Source organism: Cyprinus carpio, chromosome B7 (genome assembly GCF_018340385.1).
Source record: "Cyprinus carpio isolate SPL01 chromosome B7, ASM1834038v1, whole genome shotgun sequence".
Classification (NCBI taxonomy): Eukaryota; Metazoa; Chordata; class Actinopteri; order Cypriniformes; family Cyprinidae; genus Cyprinus; species Cyprinus carpio.
The window spans coordinates 34,274,525-34,295,364 of NC_056603.1; the positions used below are offsets into that span (position 1 = coordinate 34,274,525).

A 20,840-nucleotide genomic window follows, 5' to 3' on the forward strand; every position below is an offset into this window, starting at 1 on the left:
TCTTTTCTATGATATTCAGATTTTTTTGAGATGCTCCGGTAATATATACTATGACTGAGCTGGTGATTTTTCTGGACTGAAAAAATTTGACTGCTGGACAGTTTGGTCCCCCCCCAGTTAAAAAAAAATCCCATCTGCACCCCTGGGTGCATGTAGTTGTAGACAGTGTTGGGGAGTAACTAGTTACATGTAACTAAAATAAATAAATAAAAAAAAAAATACTCAGTTACAGTTACTAAGAAAAAATGTGTAATTAAATTACAGTTACTCATGAAAATGTTAACGATTACAAAGGGGATTACATTTGAATATTTACACACATCCACATACAGATTTAATTGATTTCTTTCCCACATTGCACTGACCACTCTGAGACAAACGGCCCTATAATTTCCACGATGCAGAAAACACAGACTGGATCGTAGAATTCAGTCATAAAAACAGAATTCCTGTAGCCTAACGCGGACGGAATATGCCACATTTTGGACGAATAAATCAAAAGTAGGTCATTACACTTGAATAAAACGCGATATGGACTAGTGTCTGTGAATATTAAACCGCAAAAAGACAATATATGAATCCTGCACATTCTGCGTGTCTGTGGAAATCAGGCGCGGACTGGCCATCGGGAGAACCGGAACAAATCCCGGTGGCCTGGCAGCCAATTTGGCCCACTATTTTAATATTATTGTATAATTGCATGTCGAATGTACTAAAGTGATTATTTCCGAATCCACAATTCGATAATTAAATCTCTAATAAATCATGAATCAGTTACTCGTGATTGTCAATGCTTCGGCTTGCGCACTCTTCGCGCCTCCGCCAAACGGTTTGGATCAGAGTAATCAATGCGAGAGAGAAAATGGAGTGGACTGTGGAAGCACACAGGTGGAGCAGAGAAGCAAAACTACTGTTCAGGGTTTCAAGTGCAGGTCAGTTTCATCTGTAAATATGTAGTTTTGTCTTTGTTTGCTTAGTTAAGCAGCAGCCCATTGCTCACCATCACTCAAAACACTGTATGTTACAGTAGTAATTTAGCAGACAAATAAATCATATTTTATAATAGGTTTAGGGGGAGCTAGGGCAGACAACACAACCCTTACGAAAATTAATGATGATTACACTATAAATCCAAAGACAATGGTTACTACTGATAAAAAACAAAAACAAAATTAATTTATTTAAAAATAAATACAAATGATAATCCATTTTTAAAAAAAAAAACAAAAAAAACAACATGGTTACTATACTTTAATAAAAGCATGGTTAATTTTTGTAAGGGAAAAACATGACTCATGTTCAGTATTAGGATTTTTCTATAAAGATATTGTAGTGGTGTACTAATTTTGACATGTAGGCAATTTAGAAAGAATAGTTTTGTTAAATCTTGAGTAGTCATGAGAGAGATAGATCAGGGCAAAATAAAAAGAATGAAAAGAAAAATGGAAGTGAATGTGCAGTTCAGGAGAGAACTTTTATTTTGCATGTCCCCGACCTAAAGATTTAAACCTTTTTTTATGTCAGATCCATACAAAAAATAGGGTTGTGCATGTTTCAGAATTTGTTTGTATGAGTTTGAGATTTCCCAGTCTGAGTTTTTTTACCAGTCCACCCCTCGTGGAATTTAATGGCGCAGACATGCGGTTTCATTTACTACACATAGGCCTACTGAAGCTCGCAGTGTTTTCAGCCTCTGCCGCCTCAATATATGAGTACATGAACACAAACAATCTCTAGAACTCCTCTGAGTCACTTCATGAGTATTTTACAATGTGTGTGCACTTTGGATGGGTTAAATGCCGAGCACAAATTCTGAGTATGGGTCACCATACTTGGCTGTATGTCACATCACTCGTCATCACTTATTTTGAGAAAACTATTGTCATATATACAAAGAGAAAGCAATGTTTAAAAAAGACAGCAATGTTTCAGGAGTTTAGTACACAGAAGAGGGCCGTGCTTATTAGATAACTGTATTTGAGTTGATGTATATGCTTTTATTTATTATTATTTTTTTAATTAACTTTTTTTCCAAACCATTGTTAAATGCAGTGTTTCCTGTAGTTATGCAAAGATTTGGTTTCAAAAACAGTGTCAGTAAACAATTTCTTATGATTTTAACTTCAGATCAATCTCAAAGTAAAAGGCGATACTAAAGTCTGATTTTGTGGTGGATGTGTTCAAATTTGATCATCTTAATTCAAGTGATGAAGGATTTTGAAAGTCTGACAGTGTTGTAAGGTTAACCCTGCATGCTGTAAATGTTTGAAAATGATTAACAGTTGAAAATGAACATTCATTAGAAATTTAGAAAAGTAATCAAAAAGTAAAATTAATCAGTTACATTACTTTAAAGGGATAGTTCACCCAAAAATGAAAATTATGTCATTAATGACTCACCCTCATGTCGTTCCAAACCTGTGAGACCTCCGTTCATCTTCGGAACACAGTATAAGATATTTTAGATTTAGTCCGAGAGCTTTCTGTCCCTCCATTGAAAATGTATGTACGGTATATTGTCCACGTCCAGAAAGGTAATAAAAACATCTTCAAAGTAGTCCATGTGACATCAGAGGGTCCATTTGAATTTTTTGAAGCATCGAAAATACATTTTGGTCCAAAAAATATCAAAAACTACGACTTTATTCAGCATTGACTTCTCTCCCGGGTCTGTTATGAGCGCGTTCACAACACTGCAGTTTAGTGATATCCGGTTCGCGAACGAATCACTCGATGTAACCGGATCTTCTTGAACCAGTTCACCAAATCGAACTGAATCGTTTGAAACGGTTCGCGTCAACAATAAGCATTAATCCACAAATGACTTAAGCTGTTAACTTTTTTAACATGGCTGACACTCTGAGTTCAAATAAACCAATATCCCGGAGTAATTCATTTACTCAAACCGTACACGGACTGAACTGCTGTGAAGAGAGAACTGAAGATGAAGCCAGATAACGAACGAAACATTGACTCGTTCTCGAGTCAAGAACCGGTTGCATCGGTTTTCAGATCACCGGTAGTGATGGGAAGTTCTGTTCTTTTCTGCAAACCGGTTCTCTCGGACAGTTTGATTCAATAAACCGGTTGCCGAAAACGAATCACCATATAATTTGCGCTCGACGTAATGACTTCATTGGCGATGATTGCCCTTGATTCAAGCCTTCGGTTTACCCGCGCTCATAACATTAGCACAGAATCAGTTTAGAATCAATCACCAAAAGAACCAGTTCGGTTCAGACGCGCTGTGTGTCAGTCTGAATCACGCATGCGCAGTATCATCAGCTCCTCGGTTCTCGAACCGGACGCGTCTGACAGAAACGGTTCTTCACTCGAGAACGAGTCAATGTTTCGTTCGTTATCTGGCTTGGCTCGGTGTTCATCTTCAGTTCTCTCTTCACAGCAGTTCAGTCAGTGTACTGTTTGAGTAAATTAATTACTCCGGGATATTGGTTTATTTGAACTCAGAGGGAGTGTCAGCCATGTTAAAAAAAGTTAACAGCTTAAGTCATTTGTGGATTAATGATTATTGTTGACGCGAACCGTTTAAAACGATTCAGTTCGATTTGGTGAACTGGTTCAAGAAGATCCGGTTACATCGAGTGATTCGTTCGCGAACCGGATATCACTAAACTGCAGTGTTGTGAACGCGCTCAGAAACAGACCCGGGAGAGAAGTCAATGCTGAATAAAGTCGTAGTTTTTGATATTTTTGACCAAAATGTATTTTCGATGCTTCAAAAAATTCTAACGCACCCTCTGATGTCACATGGACTACTTTGAAGATGTTTTTTATTACCTTTCGGGACGTGGACAGTATTCCGTACATACATTCTCAATGGAGGGACAGAAAGCTCTCGGACTAAATCTAAAATATCTTATACTGTGTTCCGAAGATGAACGGAGGTCTTACGGGTTTGGAACGACATGAGTCATTAATGACATAATTTTCATTTTTGGGTGAACTATCCCTTTAATAAAGTAATTGAAAAAGTTACACTACTATTACATTTTAAATAGGGTAACTTGTATTACCCAAACTACTACACAAACAAATAAAAATCACCAACACTCCTTATACAGTACATAAATCTAATTGCAGCTATTAGTAAAGGTTTCACTAAAATGTTTCAATGACAAAGTTACAGTGAATATTGCAATATTGAAAATTCAAAGTCCAAAATACAAATTAAGTCAAACTTTACTATTCTTTTCCGGTGTTTTTGAGACACTTAACATGCTTAGAATTTCATGAGTTATTGATCATTAGCATTGGCAAATGCTCTGAAATGGCCCAAAACTTTGACAAAATTGGGGGGTTAGTTTTTTTTTGGCCAGTCAGCAAACCCTGTATATGTATTGTTCTAATCAGGTTGGACAACTTTCTAATTTACAGTCATTAGCTTTAACCAACAGGAATTCTGCTATTTTGGTGTAAATGTGGATTTTTTTTTTTTTTTTTTTTTTTTTTTAATTTCGGCCGTACATTATTACATACTCCTCCTAGGGCATTCATGCAATTCACACTAAACTTTGTCTATGTGATGCCAAGACATTGAGGAAGCTAAATTGCTAACGGCTTTTGGTTATCTCGAACAGTGTTGCCATGGGGATTTATTAAATAAACGGCAAAAAAACCCCCGGAAATGTCCTATATCTTCTGATTGCATTGTCCAAACACCTCAAAACTTTTGTACATATGAAGAACAAGTCATTCAAAGGAAACATGCTTAATTTAATAAATTTATGATTCTCTGGGTCCAAACAACAAATTATTAACTGTCAAACATTTCAACTGACAGATGAAGTCTGTAATTGTTAGGTTGTCCACTAGATAGTAGGGTAAAAGATTGTTTAAGCCTAATCCATTTGGTACTTTGTTTTCATCATTTTGAATGACATATATCGAGTCAGTTGATATGTACTGTACTGGCAATGTAGTTTTTTGTAATTATTTTACAACAGCTTATAGTTCATTAAAATCATTAAAAAAAAATCTTATAGATCATTAAAACTTTTATATATCCTTCCTATTCTGTGAGTGTTTCACACTTTTTTTGTAATGATACTACTAAGTGCTTTTTTCAGAAACATACAAAAAAAAAAATAAATAAACATACAATAAAATACAAAATGTTTATATTTTAAACATTTATATATAACATAAATTATATAAAAAAGAGTCTAACAAGTCTCAGTTAGCTTAACTCCGTACACGTAGCAAGTTATTTTTATTATAACAAATAAAAAGAAAACAGATAGAATAGAAAGAGAATAGAGTAAGCTAGTGTTAGAGGCCTTTTTTGCTTTTGTTAATTGTATAATAAATAAAAAGGAATCAAATAGAATACAGAGAGATTAATGTTTTTGTTTTGTTTAAGAAAAAAAAAGCAGTTAGTAAATGAATAGAGTGCAAGTCTAAAAGGTTTTTTTTTTTTTTTTTTTTTTTTTTTTTTTAAGTTTTTTATTAGAATAGAGAGTGCTAGAGTCCCAAAGTGCCCAAGCTAGTGCTAGAGGGTCAAATAAAGATGGAAGAGATGTGTATTTAGCCGATTCTTTAATTAATTGTAAAGGTTTGATAGAACTGGCTGGAAGACCTGCCCAGAGAGCATTGCAAACTGATCTAGACACTGCTGACTTAAGACCAGGCCAAAAAAAAGTACTTCACAATGCGGTTGTAAGTTTTTGTTATACCAACATGTCGAGATAACACATTCTCATGGGCAAGTTTTAAGACCTGCTGTCGGTAGCCAGAAGGCAAAACAATCTGTTGAAGGAAACTGAGGTGTCTGGGTCTGGAGTTACAGTCAGGACACAATCCACAGAGTCAGGATCATTCACCAGCAATTAATTTGAGATATCCACTACGTCTTCAAACTTTTTTGACTGGGCACAAGTAATTATACAGGCAGGAAAAGCAGAGGGAAACGTCTCAGCTAGGTCAGGTTTCTGAGTAACACTAGGGGCGTAAGACTCTTGGCTTTGAGAAAAAAAAAAAATGCTACCTGCAAGGACATTTCCCAGAATTAGACCGAGCCCATCAACAGGTAACTGTGCACGCACAGCTAAATGGACCATTCACTATGTCAGACTTTAGGTTTAACGGTGTGAAGGAGAATGTTCACACAGCACATTTCGATTCAGCGAATAAACACATCATTACCAGTAAAAGACTCAGCAGAGAAAGGCAGTACGTCAGCAGATATAAAGGATTGCGGACCCAGTGTCTTGCAAGATTGCTATGGTTTTAAAGTTGGAATCAGGAGACAGAGAGACTAGCTTCACCTTCAAACAAGAATGGTTGATAGCTCTTCTCACTAGGAGAACTAACATTATGTGGCACCTCCACAAGTGCTACATTCTTGAGTTTGGAGGCCACATTTTTCTGTTTCTAGGCCTTACAATCTGAAATCAAGTGAATCAGATCAAGAAAAAAAAAACACTTGTTTACCACCATCTGAAGGTTTACGAGTCATTTTAGGCAATGTTTCATTTTTAGCAGCATGTGTAATGCGTTACCACTGAATTTTCCACATTCACAAGCAGAGATTTGACAGATGTGTTTAATGAGTAAACATTTCTGTGTGTCAGCACAAACTCATTGGTCAACACTGCAGAATTTGACAATAAAAAGACTTTTTGTTCATTCAAGTGCACATCACCTTTTTTCAAAAAGAACTCTTTTCTCTTACAAACTCAACATAAGTCTGTTTGACTGTTTTCAAATGACTATGGAACTTCTGTCTGTAGGCCTCGGGGATCAGTTTGTATGCTCGCCTTAACCATGTCATAGTCAAGAGAGTTTTCAATTGACAGAGACAAGTAAACTTCCTGAGCTTTCCCGCTAAGGCTACACTGGTGTAACAATGCCCACATATCTTTTGGCCAACTCAGTTCACTAGCGATGCGCTCAAATGCGACAAAGTAAGAATCGACTTCTGTCTCCCTGAATGGAGGCACAAGTCTTATATACTTACTGATGTCAAAAGAATCACTGGAGGGCATGCTGAAAAATCCTCTGTTACCATACTACTGGCAGGCGTTACAGGTGACGAGACTGACGTAGCCCCAGTACGTGGGATTGGAACTGGTTTCTTAGCTAAATGTTTTTCTGCCAGATCCAATTTACATAACTGGATATTTCTGTCAGCTTGCCTCTCCACTACCCGAAGCCTTATAATTTCTACCTCACATTCCTGCTTCTTAATCAAAAGATCCAATTCTTTTAATTTTAGAACAATTGATGGATCTTGAGCCACAGCAAGGTCATACTTGATATTGACATCTTCAGCCTGCACTGCTTCTTCGGACTGAACCTCAATGCTATCATCAGAGTCTCTAGGCAAAAAACCTGCCTCTAGCAATTCTCTTTGAGTATTTGTTTATTAACATCTTTCTTTAACGCAATATTAAAGAAATCTGCTACTAAAAACAAATCCTTCTTACACCTATTAAAGGCTTCAATTGTAGGACAAAGAGTAAACACATCAAATTCCATTCTCTGCCTACAACACTTTCCTCCCCACCCACAGTCGAAAAACAGTCAAACAATCTGAGAGAAAAAGAGTACTTACCAACAGCCAATAAACAGACGAATGGACGAGCCCCTACTTGTTACGTTCCACTTACCCAGTCTAGGGTTGGGAGTGAGAGTAACAGGTTAACTTAAACCTATAAAAAAATAAATAAAATAAAAAAATTTGGAGGAATCACTCTAGTCCTCTAAGGTTAACTTAATTTATTTAAATTCAGCAAGAATTGTGGAAACAATAAGTTTCTTCAGGAGAGAGACTGGCCAAAACAACAAACAAACAGCAGCTAATAGTACTGCATGATTAATCAAAATTAAATCGCAAAGGTGATAAATCGTGATTAGGCAGAAGCTGCGATTGTCATGTGTATCTTTAAGTGAAGCACGGTTCTGTGATCAGCAGTAAATCTCCATCTGAAGGCCAGAGGAACTCCAAATATGCCTCACAGAAGAAACCCAGGAAATGCCTATTTCAGTTGCTGAATAAACAGAAGATTTAACTGCTTTCATTAATTCAACTTGACTAAAACACGACTACGACAATATATGGCTTATAAGTTTGTCTTATTTTTATCATAATAAAGTATATAATAATGCGATGCTTATCAACATGGCCTTTACCACTGCTTAGAATACTATGAAATATGTTGTGTGCCTTATTCTGTGTAAGAAGCCTAATCATCTCACAGAAGGATTTACTTCAAACACTTGACTGATGTTATGAAGCAAGTTTGGAGTAAAAACGTTATTAAATGTGGTATTCATAATCGCAAAAATTCATTATCACGCGATTATATCGTCTGCGATTATGAACGCGATTTTGCATAGCTTGTCAGTGAATTATGGCTCTGTGTATTAAATGTTGCTCCATCTTAAAGTACATGCTGGAGATTTTCTACTAATCACAGAAGCCGCTTTACTGACAAGATATGCATGACAATCACATTAGATTAATCCTGCAGCCCTAGCAGCTAACTTACAGGAGTACTAAATGACCTATCCAGGTAAAAGAAAAGAAAAGAAAACAACAAAAGCTTTCCTCAACTCCCTCACTAACCAAAAACAGGGATAAACAGTGAGTACAAAATAAGAGCACCCTCTCCCTACAGCCTCCAACTTAATCATAAAGCAAACAAACAAGCAAAAGAAAGGTTACAGTAACTTTTAAATACCTTAACAAAGAAACCAAGTTAAAGTAGTCACACAACCTGTATAGTATCAGCACAAAACTGCTGGACAACAGTAATACACTATAACAAGAGTATTTCAATAGAGAAATGTTCAAAGTTTGTACCGCACTCAGACAAAGACTTAATAAACAACATCCAACACAAGTTAGGAGCAGGGGAGAAGTTTACCTCACTCCCACTGTTTCTTCTGGGCCCATATTCACAAAACATCTTAAGGCTAAAAGTATTGATTATTATATTCTGTTAATTAATGTTTTTGTTTATACAGCGTATAGCACTAGTACCGCCGATACGATATCTTCGAAAGCAGGGGAGCCGATAGCCGATATAAAGCCGATATAATTTTAAGAAATTTGAAATCATTTGACAATGGATTAAAAAATAAATGTGTAAAATAAACATACTAAACTTTAGATGACAAAGTATTTTTCACAAATATAAAAATATATTTAAAAAGGAAGTAAGCACTGTAACCAACAGGGCTCACAGTATTTTGGGAAGTTTGTGTGCATTGGGAATCATATTTTTTTAAATAAAGCAAGGGTAACACTCATTTTACATACAGCACACAGAGAAAATGACATGAATGTGACAGTGGACAAATGCATAAAGCGCAGCATAATTTGAAATCATGAGTTTAAAGTTTAAAGCATTCAAATCACATGGACCGACCTTCACACAAAGAACATGCCATCATTCAGGATAAAAATGCACACTTCACAAGATTTCACAGCACGATTCGACTAAGTCTGCCTTTCTCAGCGTCGTCAAAATGAAAGTCCTGACTCGAACACATCGGCCAAGCAGAAAAACTTATCAGCCAATGCCGATATTTGAAAAATGTCAAATATCGGCTGATATATCGGCCTTGGCGATATATCAGTTGACCACTAAAGATGACCCATTGAATTTATTTTGGGAGCGATAACTGAATGTATTTTTAGTCAAGTGCCTGTATGTAAGATTAGTACTGACCAAGTTCTGAGCCTGTCATATGTAGATCAACTTACTATGTTGTGTATTTTCAACAGTTTCAATATGAAAAATAACGTTTATATTGATTCAATGAAAAGAACAAGAACAACAAAAAAAAAAAAAAAAAAAAAAAAAAATGTGTCATGGATTTATTACATTTTGGGGAAAAAATAATACAATTTTATAATAAGTCTTTGAAAATTAAAATCTGGATTTGAATTTTTAATCTTATTATAAACTAAAGATGCTATGTGAAAGTTTGAAACAGAAAATAGTGGTTTTCATCTTGCCACTTTCTTGATAAAGAAAACACATTTTTACTCAAATGAATCAAAATTGATTTATTGCGTAATGGAACCAAACTCTTCATTTTTATTTTTAAACCTTTATATATGGCAACACTGTGCTTTACAATATTTCTATGAATAAATCTCTGACAGAGACCCCTCCCCTATCAGCCAATCATTGGATGCATCCGAAAACTTAGGCAGCTGACTTGCTGCCTCGCTGCCATATGAGGCAATGACTTTGCAGGCAGTGTTTTTGCATGAAGGCATCTCATGAAACTGATGTCGGACATACTTCTGAGGCAGCGTAACAGTTAAATGATCTACAACAAAATAGAATGAGTTTTTTTGATAACTAAACAAATATTTAATTACTATAATACTGATTTCTTGCTAGAACATCAAAAGTGCAAAAAGTTAGTCAGATATATACATTTACACACAAACTGACCACCAAACACAACTTTTTTAAGTTCAACCATCATGGAATGGAACGCACAGGATTGTGCGATATAAAGGGCAGTGAAGGATACATCTATGCTGCTTTCAAAATTCAATCAGAAAAAGGTACCTCCAGAGATAGGAAGTACAGCAGAATTTGGATTCGAACATGTCTTGATGCCTTCCTGCCTTGGAATGCTGCCTCCAAAAGCAGCATTGTAGAGTTTTTGGATGCAGCCACTATGTGTATAGTTAGTAAGCATGCTGATATCACTCCCTACACTTATCTTTGATTTGTAAAATGTCCCGTGACTAAAAATGCTTTTCAAAAGAAAACCCACCACTTCAGGTTGACTTTGCACCGGGCCATTCTCTGCAGACTTATTGAAGTATTGCACAGGAAAGACAAAAAACCAAAACCATAGTTGCAAACTAAGTTAGCAACTTTGTTTGTTGCACTGCAATTTCCCATTGCTAACCAACTAAGTTGCTAACAGGTTAGCAACTATGGTTTTGGGAAACGCACCCCTGATCGTTTATCCAGATATTAAGTTCAGTTGATGTTGCCAAGTGTAAACGCTCCGTGTTCTGATTGACTGATTATTCAAGTTTATTTATCTGCTTGATCAGATCACGGAGATCACATGTTAAAGCCAAGTGTAAACAAAGCCATAGAGAGAGAGAGAGAGCACATACACAGGGAAACATAACCACACCCAAAGGGTGGGAAAAACACACTTAAAAATAAATATTAACAATGGACATTAAGGTCAGTAAGATTATTTTGATTTGCGCTACACCCTTTCAGCAGCCCTGAGCTTAGAACGATGTTCGCGGAGAACATCAGACAGCAAAGGGGCAGAAAGGGTGGTACAGGCTGGCCTGGAAGACAAGGATCAGACAATGTATAAACAAGATGTAAGAGTGGAGCAGAAAGTATCAGTAGCACTGTTAGGATCAAGAGATGCTAACAGTTTAGGGGGAGGTAGCGAAGATGAAACCATAGCAGAAAGCCGGGAGGGTGGAAGTGAGTGTAGGTTATATCGAAAGATGACATGTGGAGGGGTATGTGTTGTGTCAGGAACCATGCTGAGTTTAAGAGTGAGGAGGAAGTGATCCAAGGTGTGCAGTGGAGTAACCAGTACATGATCAATGGAGCAGTGTCATGTGTAAATAAGGTCCAGTTGGTTGCCTGATTTGTGAGTAGCCGTAGTTAACATTCTCTTGAGATCAAAAGAGACAAGCAGAGTGTGGAAGTCTGCAGCCTGAAGTTTATCTAGGTGGATGTCTTTATCTAAATGTCAATATCTTTATCTGACATGACATGTTTATCTAACATCTCTTTATCTAAAGGCCAATATCTAATGTATTTTAAATATATCTAATGACAATATGTAATTTTTACTTGTAGGGTTCCATTGGGCCACCTGGTATTCCAGGTATCGATGGAATGAAGGTAAGATAACAGATATCTTCACTTCCTTCAAATTCTTATGGTTTTGAATACACAGTAGGTTTCCTATTTTTGCCTTTAGCCACTTTTAAATTATAGGACACTGATTCTTGAGACATGGGAGAAAACATGTCCAGCAATGGTAACTGCTATTCGGTTTAAAAATGAAAAAAATGTCAATTGTAAATGTCATTTGGGATCAATATTAAAATGTATTCAACACAATTATCCCCTTCAATTTAATTTTATTATTATTAGATTATATCTATGACATTTATTGTCTTCTCACTACATCTAAAACAGTGTTTTCACAGAGAAGGGTTTAACCATTCATATGCTATAAAATGGAGAATTGTTTTTTTTTTAAATGATGAAAAAGAGCTTGTTTTATCAAAAGCAACACTTAATAATAATATTATCTCATATCAAAACAAGTTTGTTTTTTAGTGACACATGCATGTTTCATAAGGTTTCAAAGTTATGTCAAGACTTTTTGTCAACATCGTCAGACATTCATAAAAATGTAAAAAAAAAAACGTCCTGATCCATTAACATGGGCTCGGAAAAAAATACGCATCACAGACGGAGTGTGTGAACTTGGAGTTAGGCATATGCCCAGTCTGTTCTGTTCTCGCGCTCCATTTAGGTGCGCTGCATTCTGATTGGATCGGATAGCATACTGCGGGAGGTCGGGACCGCAGAAAATCGCACGCTCAAATCGCGATTTTATTATGATTTCGATTAATCGCACAGCCCTACAGCATATATTGCTTTTGTGGATTGATAGTCATCACTTCTAGCAGAGTTAGGATTGAGCAGTGGGGAACCGTCAGGGCCCTCTCAGAGAGGGCCTAACTTATTGTAAAAACAATATTTACAATTATTAAATAAATGTTTTAAAATATATCATTTTAAATAAAAAAAAAAAAACATTTTAAGCAATTCATAATTAGAGAAACATCATCTAAATAAAATAATTTCTCTGAGAAAAAACAACAACACCAAATCTGCCTATCCAATGAATGGGCTAATGAACACCGCCCATTATCTCCATACTTAAATGTTTCCGTCTAGCGTCTGCAGCTCTGTGATTGGAGGTCAAGCTGTTAAATTACAGAGGGCCAAGCAATAGTAAGGCTGCGTCTGAAAGCCTTGTCAGCTGACTTGCTGACTCGCTGGCTTATGAGGCAATGACTTTTTTGCACGAAGGCACCTCATGAAACAGATTTCAGACAGGCTTCTGAGGCAGCGTAACGGTTTAATGATCTACAACAAAATAGAACAAGTTTTGATGATAACTAAACAAGTATTTAATGATTATAATACAGATTTCTCACTAGAAATAACATCAAATGTGCAAAAAGTTAGTCAGAAACATACATTTACACACAAACTGCCCACCAAACGTAACTTTCAGACGCCATCTTTATTTTTTATCCCAACCATAACAGAATGGAATGCACAGGATTGTGGGATATCAAAGGCAGTGAAGGATACATCTATGCTGCCTTCAAAATTCAATCAGAAGAAGATACCTCTGGAGATAGGAAGTAAAGCAAAATTTAGATTCGGACATGCATTGATGCCTTCCTGCCTTGGAATGCTGCCTCCGAAGGCAGCATTTTAGAGCTTTTGGACGCAGCATAAATCAATGGGAGAGTACTTTCTAATGACAGAAAAATTTACCAATCATATCTTTTCTCTAAATGGGCGGGACTTGTTATCACTAACTTTATGACAAGTTCCGCCCGCAGTTCCACTCTATCGGAAAAAAAAAGATATATGCTGATAAAACTAATTAGCTATTATTCACATTACGATGGAAGCTGCAAATAACATAAGTAAGGACATTTACTTGGCAGCTGTGCCAATGATATTTATTATAAACACAGCTTATTTGTCTTGAAGTGTCTGTCACTAATTAGCTGTGAGCAATGTCGTGGTGTATTGTTTTAAAGAGCAGGTCATATGGTATTTTAAAGTGTCCTTATATTGTGTTGGAGTCCCCTACAACAGGTTTAAATGCATCTAAGGCCAGAAAACATTGTAATTTTCTCAGAATATAGATATACTATTAGAGTCATTTGCAAATGATTTCGAAATTATTTGTTCCAAGCTAGTTTGGAGCAAACCCCTCCCTTCCATAAGCCTACTCTGCTCTGATTGGTCAGCTGGCCAAGCCTGTTGTGATTGGCACAGAGAGGAGTCCTTGCATAATCCCTACCTGCCCTATTTTGTGAGGAATAACCAAGATTTAGCTGAAACATAATCTGAAACAAAAGAACATAAAGCCAAATGTAACATTTATGAGAAGTATTACACTAGCATTATTGTAATGACCACACTGAGACACATTTTTAATTAATTAATCACAGAGTCATATCCTTGGTTTATAGTTGTTGTTGTTTTTATGTATACTTTACATATACCTTTTTTAATAAGTTTTGAATCCTGAGCAGTGGATGTTTTGAAATTTGAACTGTGAGGCCAAATCCTCTCTCAAATTTCAAATACACAGTAATGAGAAGGTTATGTTGTAAAAATGTCTATATTGCTCATCGAGCAGAATGAGGAAGCTGATGGGTCCGTGTATCTTTTGGTCATTGGATTTTTTGTTTAATATTGAAAGTAGAAAAATGAGAAACGGCTCCTTTTTCGTTTTTAATTTTTTTGCAAAAAACGAAAAACAAGAATTCGGCTTAATTTGTAGTTTTTCTTTCAGGGGTAGAAAAATGAATAAACAGCTTGAATATTCGATTTCTACACGTGGGTGGGAATTAAACGCCCCTTTCTGCTGATTGGTCAGAAAAAAAAAAAAAAAAAAAAGATCAAACTGTCATCAGTTCTTCTGCAGTTCCTCGCGGCAGAATACTAGTCCTCTGCTGCTGCTGGGGGGGATTTCATAGCCTACCATATTTTCCAAACTGTAAAGTCACTTTTTTATCATGATATATACTGTGATTTATTCTAAAATGACTTAAATAATGCATTTAACGTCAAATAACCTTAATGTAGACTTTTAAAAATAGGCGCATCAAGCAGCCTATACTAGCTGTGTATTGGTTCATGTTTTGCGCTAAAGCAGTGCATTCTGTTGTTTTCTTTATTTTTTCAACGGGACGACATTTTGTAGTCATTTTGAATGTACACAAATAAAAATATGCATTTTACCATATGACTATAAATGACAACTTATTAAATTATTTCCCCTCTTGAGGAACAAATCCAGGTGAACATCAACTAATTCTCAATATTAATTAAATAAACTGTTTAGATTGCTGCATATTTCCTGTGCACTTCATTACTGGTCTGTGCTTGACAGTAGTCGCGTTTTTTCTGTTTTATTTAACTAGGGTAACTAGTCAGATGTTGTTCTAAAGGCTTATTAGGTCTACCTTCTTTTTTTCCGAAACACACACACAAAAATTTCCTGCTCGCACTTACCCATTTAATGGCAGAGAACGGTGACTTTCACTTTTCATTCTTTAAGCGGATGCAAATCTGTCATAAAATAATATGCATCTCGTGGCGTATGCTATATTCCAAACGTTCTGAAGGTATACAGTAAGGTTTGGTGAGAAACAAACCAAATGGCAATTAATTACATTTATGTAAATCTTTTGTTACATTCCTGTGTGCGAGTGCACAAGTGTCAGACTAAATCAGACTACAGTTACTTTTTTATAGATTACCTATTATTCACACAATAGAAATAAATGATTCATCGGTTATTGATTCTCTCTAATTCCTCTTTTTTTTTTTTTTTTTTAAATGTTCCTTTCTAAAATAGTCTACCGCTTATATACACTCAGAAAGTCTTCCAGTTTGTGGACATTCACACAGTTATCAGTCATTAATCCGGTGGCTACACAGCATTTGACCAATGGGTTTACAAAAATAATTTCAGGTTTAAGAAGTGTTTCAACATTGCATCAACTACTGATGAACGCATTATTTTTTATTTAAATGATCACTCAGTAGGTTAACCATGTATTATTATGTATCATTGAAAGGCTTTTGTCTTTCAAACTCATTAAAATGCACAAATTCTCATTATTTCTTATTTGCAGACATTCTCAAACTCTTTGTCCTCTGAACCTCTTTCACCTAACATATTTATTTTAAAGGGGTGGTCAATCAGCAATTCTGTAAAAGACAATATCTCCCTTGTGGTTAAACTTTGAGCATCGTAACTTTGCAGATGTTTTTTATGCTCAAACAGCAACATTACACACTAAAGTTAAAAAAAGTGGAAATCATAATCAGTGATCCTTTAAGTACCCTCTGACATAGATGAATGATCAAAACACACAAACAAGCCCCCCCGCAGTTCCTTTACGAACCCCAACCCCCCCCCCCCCCCCCCCCCCCTGACGTAATATAAATGTTTAATGCACTTCATGTTGTTAATTACAATGAAAGGAATATATTTTCTCACTATTTGTATTTTTACATCATTATGGTACAAGATTATCCTGTTTAAATCAGTGTGATAAACGAGTTAGGTCAAAAGCAATCAAAAAGTAATCTGACTATATTACCTAAAACGTGAAATGTAGTGGATTAGTTTACTGACTACTTTTTTTTTGTTATGTAATTTGGAATCAGTAACGGATTACAATTTGTAAGTAATCTACCCAGCTCTGAATATACCCAAGTCAAAGCATTATTCTTTCCTTTTTGTATTAGTGTTTCAAATATTTATTTTGAAATAATTAATAATATTTATAATAATAATAATTAATTACTTAATTAAACAAACAAACTTACTGGGGGACCAGGGTAGGATATAGCCTGCCCGGGCATGCCCAGCTGATGCAAAGCATAGAATTTATATCTTCAAAGAAGAAAGAAAGCCCTAGGCTCTGCCACAGAACAGGGCTGCGTTTCCCAAAAGTTTTACTTCGTAAAAACGATAGTACGATTGATCTTAATATTACGGTCTGTTTCCCAAAAGCATCGTAACTTAAGTAGCACTTGAAAATCATCGTAGATCTACGAGCGCTCTGGAGTAATCGTAAAGCCCTAAGTGCATCGTAAGAAAACAGATTTATGCGGTCACCTGCAGAACAATCGGCAGATTACACCTTTAACTTTATATTAACTTTATATTAAGTTAAGATAATCTGTCAATGACTTGCTAATACGTTATATATATATATATAATATATATATATATATATATATATATATATATATATATATATATATATAATAATTATTATTATTATTATTATTATGTAAAGTACAATATTATATGTATAATGCAATATAATATAATAAAAAAATCATTCATTCATTTATTCGTTTCTATTTCGAACTATTAAAAATACAAAAGGAAAAAACACATAATAAATATACAAATGAGTAATATACAAAAACAAAAAAACAAAACAAAAACAAATCAACAAATACAAATTTTTCCCCTTTGTTTTACATATATTCAACCTGTTCGAAAAAAAATAAAATAAAATTAGAATTAAAAATTATATTATATTATATTATAGTTATTATATCCGAGTTGTCTGGAACACAGCATTAGGTTAACATTTTAATAACAGAGCGTGTACTACAGTTACGAACCATTCTAAGGTGACATTTCAGCACTTAACAAACGGATAGCGACCCCATAAGTAGTACTTAAGGCTCGGCTACGTGCGATTGTCTTAAGTGCATTTTTGGGAAATGCACGTGAAACAATAAGGAACCATCGCAAAATGACTCTTAGAAAACGCTCTTAAGCTCTAAGATCAATCGTTATCGGGAAACCCGGCCCAGGTTGTGTCGAGCCATTCATTTGTCTGGTTGTTTGATGAGAAAAAGATTAAATGTAGTTGCAATAAAAAAGTTTAAGAATCTGTACAACTGCTGCTGCAGCAGAGGACTAGTATTCTGCTGCGCGGAACTGCAGAAGGACTGATGACAGCATGGTTTGATCTTTTTTTTTGTCTGACCAATCAGAAGAAAGGGGAGTTTAATTCCCGCCCACGTGTAGAAATCGAATATTCAAGCTGTTTATTCATTTTTCTAACCCTGAAAGAAAAACTAAAAATTAAGCCGAATTCTTGTTTTTCGTTTTTTTTGCAAAAAATTAAAAAACGAAAAAGGAGCTGTTTTTCATTTTTCTACTTACAAAATTAAACAAAAAATCAAATGACCAAAAGATACACGGACCCTGATGAATACCAGTTTTGCAATCTTCTCAAACATTTAGAAATGCATTAAAACTGAATGATTAATAGAAAACAGAGAAAGGTTGTTTTCTGATGGAAGCAATACTCACTTATAAAACAACAAAAGAAAGCTCAGAGTTCTAAATGTTGGTTGCCAGGTTTCAGATGCACTGCAGTTATAAAATAGAACATGGCTTCCTTAAGTGCAGTTTAGTTTGGAGGGTCCATGTACAATCCGTGTAGGTCCGTGTTCTTTTTCATCCATTTGTTTTTTGTTTTTATCCATGACGAAAAAAATGGAAAAGAACGGTTATTGCATTTTTAAATGCTATGCTGAAAACCAAAACTGAAATTAGAACCGTATACACAAAATGCTGGCCGAAAAAGTAAAATATACTTCTTTTTAGATTTTTGTTAATTTTTGTACTTTTAATAAACATTTGAAAAATGCATAAATTAATATAGAAAATTTTAATTTTAACAAGTTTTCTTTGGCCAATTTCAGTAGTGCTTCTCCTGCACATTCAGATGAGAAATAGAGCCTTAATACAAATATGATTTTTAAAATAGATATTGCAGAATCCTGGGAAATCTATCATCATGAAATTATATATTGGGATATAATTTTGTCATAATTTTTGGTGCTATCTGGGTATGTTATCGGTATTGTCGCTTAATGCACGTACAGTAGGCTTCATTTACATTTTTTTTTTTTTTTTTTTTTACTACAACAATGGATTAAACAATGCATGCTGATGAACTTTTATCATAGTTTATAGTTATAGGGTAACGAATGTTAAACATTCAATCCCTTATTTTTCATCAGTAGCCTTTTAATTGTGATTAAAATTTTGTGAACTGGAGTTCCTCTTTTGCTGTGTTACAAGCAGACTGGATGCTTTTTCACGTTTTACAAGAAAATATAATTGTCTGTTTTGCTTATATCTATACACCTTTCTCTTTTTAAGACTACAACTAAATATTTATTCATTGTTATGCTTAATTAAATAGCACAACAACAATAAAACAGTAGGCTATAATGACAAACTAGCTTGCATAATGTTTATTAACTCCACATGATATATTATATACCGACTAATAAATTACAGACTGTTTAGCAAACACTGAGGAACCAACTAAATAAAAATAAATAAATTCCTAAATAAAAATAGCATAACTGAGGTAAACAGCAAAGATAACAAGCTTTTTAAAATGAAAACAAAAAGAAAATTAAAACTAAACTGGCTGTCCGTGACAGGACTTTGAAGGTTTATTTCTTTCTTTATTTATTTCACATATTTACGTCATTTTTGCAGCGCGCTGCACGCACTTCCATGCTCGTGCTGATGCAGTGAGTATAAACCAGGCTCTACACCTGAAGCTGTCTTCACGTGATCAGTGAAATCTGACTCCTGCTAATGTGCTGCGGCTCTGCAACGCTCAAGCTGTATGGAGCAGCGCGGAGCATACACTGGCACAACGAGGTCAAATTTTAACTCACATTCTCAACAAAAAAATAGTCACAGTCTATATGCGGATATCACTCCCAAACCTTTGCAGCGTGCAGCTGTTACTGGTCCAATAGCATCATGCAAAATAAAATTTATTCAAATTCTGAATGAATTAGCCAAGAAAGCGCACAGCACTCCCTATAATAATTATAAAGCTGTAATTCATTTAGTTTAAGATCTACACTGCACAATGAATCTCTTATCTAAAATAGTCATGTTTTACACTTTGATTATTATAATGAGAGACTCCCGACTTGAGCGTCCAGACTGCAGAACTGAATAAAACTGTGTCTTGAAGTTGATTCTAACTTAAAAGCTTGGCCACTCAGGAAATCAACAGAAGATCTCAGTGATTGGCTATTGATCAGTGCTGCAAAATACGTTAAAAATAGAAATCACCAGGGTTCAAACACAAATACACACTGGAGCATTTCGAAAATATGCTTCACCAGTTTCCTATTTCTAGCTTTAACCAAAGTCCCTTGTCTTTGCTTTAAGGGTGTACTCACACTAGGCACGGTTGCCTTGAACCGAGCCCGAGCGCGATTATCCCCCCTCCCCCGCTGGCCTGCACTCACACTTTCACTAAACTTTTCAGGCCAGAGCATGCTTACGTCATGTATGAGATAACGGAGAACACCACTTTTGCTAATATTTTGCAGAATAATTAATAATAATTCATTTATAATTTATGCCGTGCATTGAATTTCACTTGTATCAGAAAGTGATGATGGAGATCACTGAGGTTAATGAAATAATTTGCAGCTTTACTCGCAAACTACATTTCCTGTTCATCAATAAGTTAACAATAATCAGGGTCATACAGGCAGTGGTCAGGATCAGCAAACACAACAGCGTGGAACAGGCAGAATCGTGGTCGCTAAACAGGCAGAGTGTCGGGGTATGAAGCAGTGTATCAAAGTCCAATAAACAATAGCAATAGTCAGAAGGCAGGCAGCAACAATCAAAGATGGGGAACAGAGAATGTCAGCAACAGGAAATCAAACAGGATATGAATGCTCAGAAATGTACACCATAGTAAATACAAGACCTCGCGATGAACACAAGGAAACTGGCAGCTTTATACTGAAGTCCAATAAGCTACAGTAGTAGCATAATCAGAGTCCAAGGACGGGGCTTGTGGGAAGTCCAAACTGTAAGTGAGTGAATGGATGCGTGTGTGCTAGTATTCGGGTGATGGAGCCCTCTGCTGGCCAGAGGAGGGAATCACGGGGTTCGTCTCTGTGACACTTACACTGCCTCCGTATCATCACCTACGG

General features: G+C 35.6%; 1 protein-coding gene across 21 annotated transcripts in view; it reads left to right on the forward strand.

Annotated features, from left to right (window-relative positions):
* Positions 1 to 20,840, forward strand: part of LOC109103604 (collagen alpha-1(XXV) chain) — a 527,306-nt gene that overhangs the window by 370,234 nt on the left and 136,232 nt on the right. For all 21 annotated transcript variants that reach the window (XR_006155246.1, XM_042728382.1, XM_042728388.1 and 18 more), the window contains one exon: positions 11,835 to 11,879. Coding sequence is in view for 20 of the 21 variants with exons in the window: in XM_042728382.1 (XP_042584316.1) it covers positions 11,835 to 11,879 (45 nt within the window). In the remaining variant the exon portion in view is untranslated. The remainder of the gene's footprint in view (positions 1 to 11,834; positions 11,880 to 20,840) is intronic.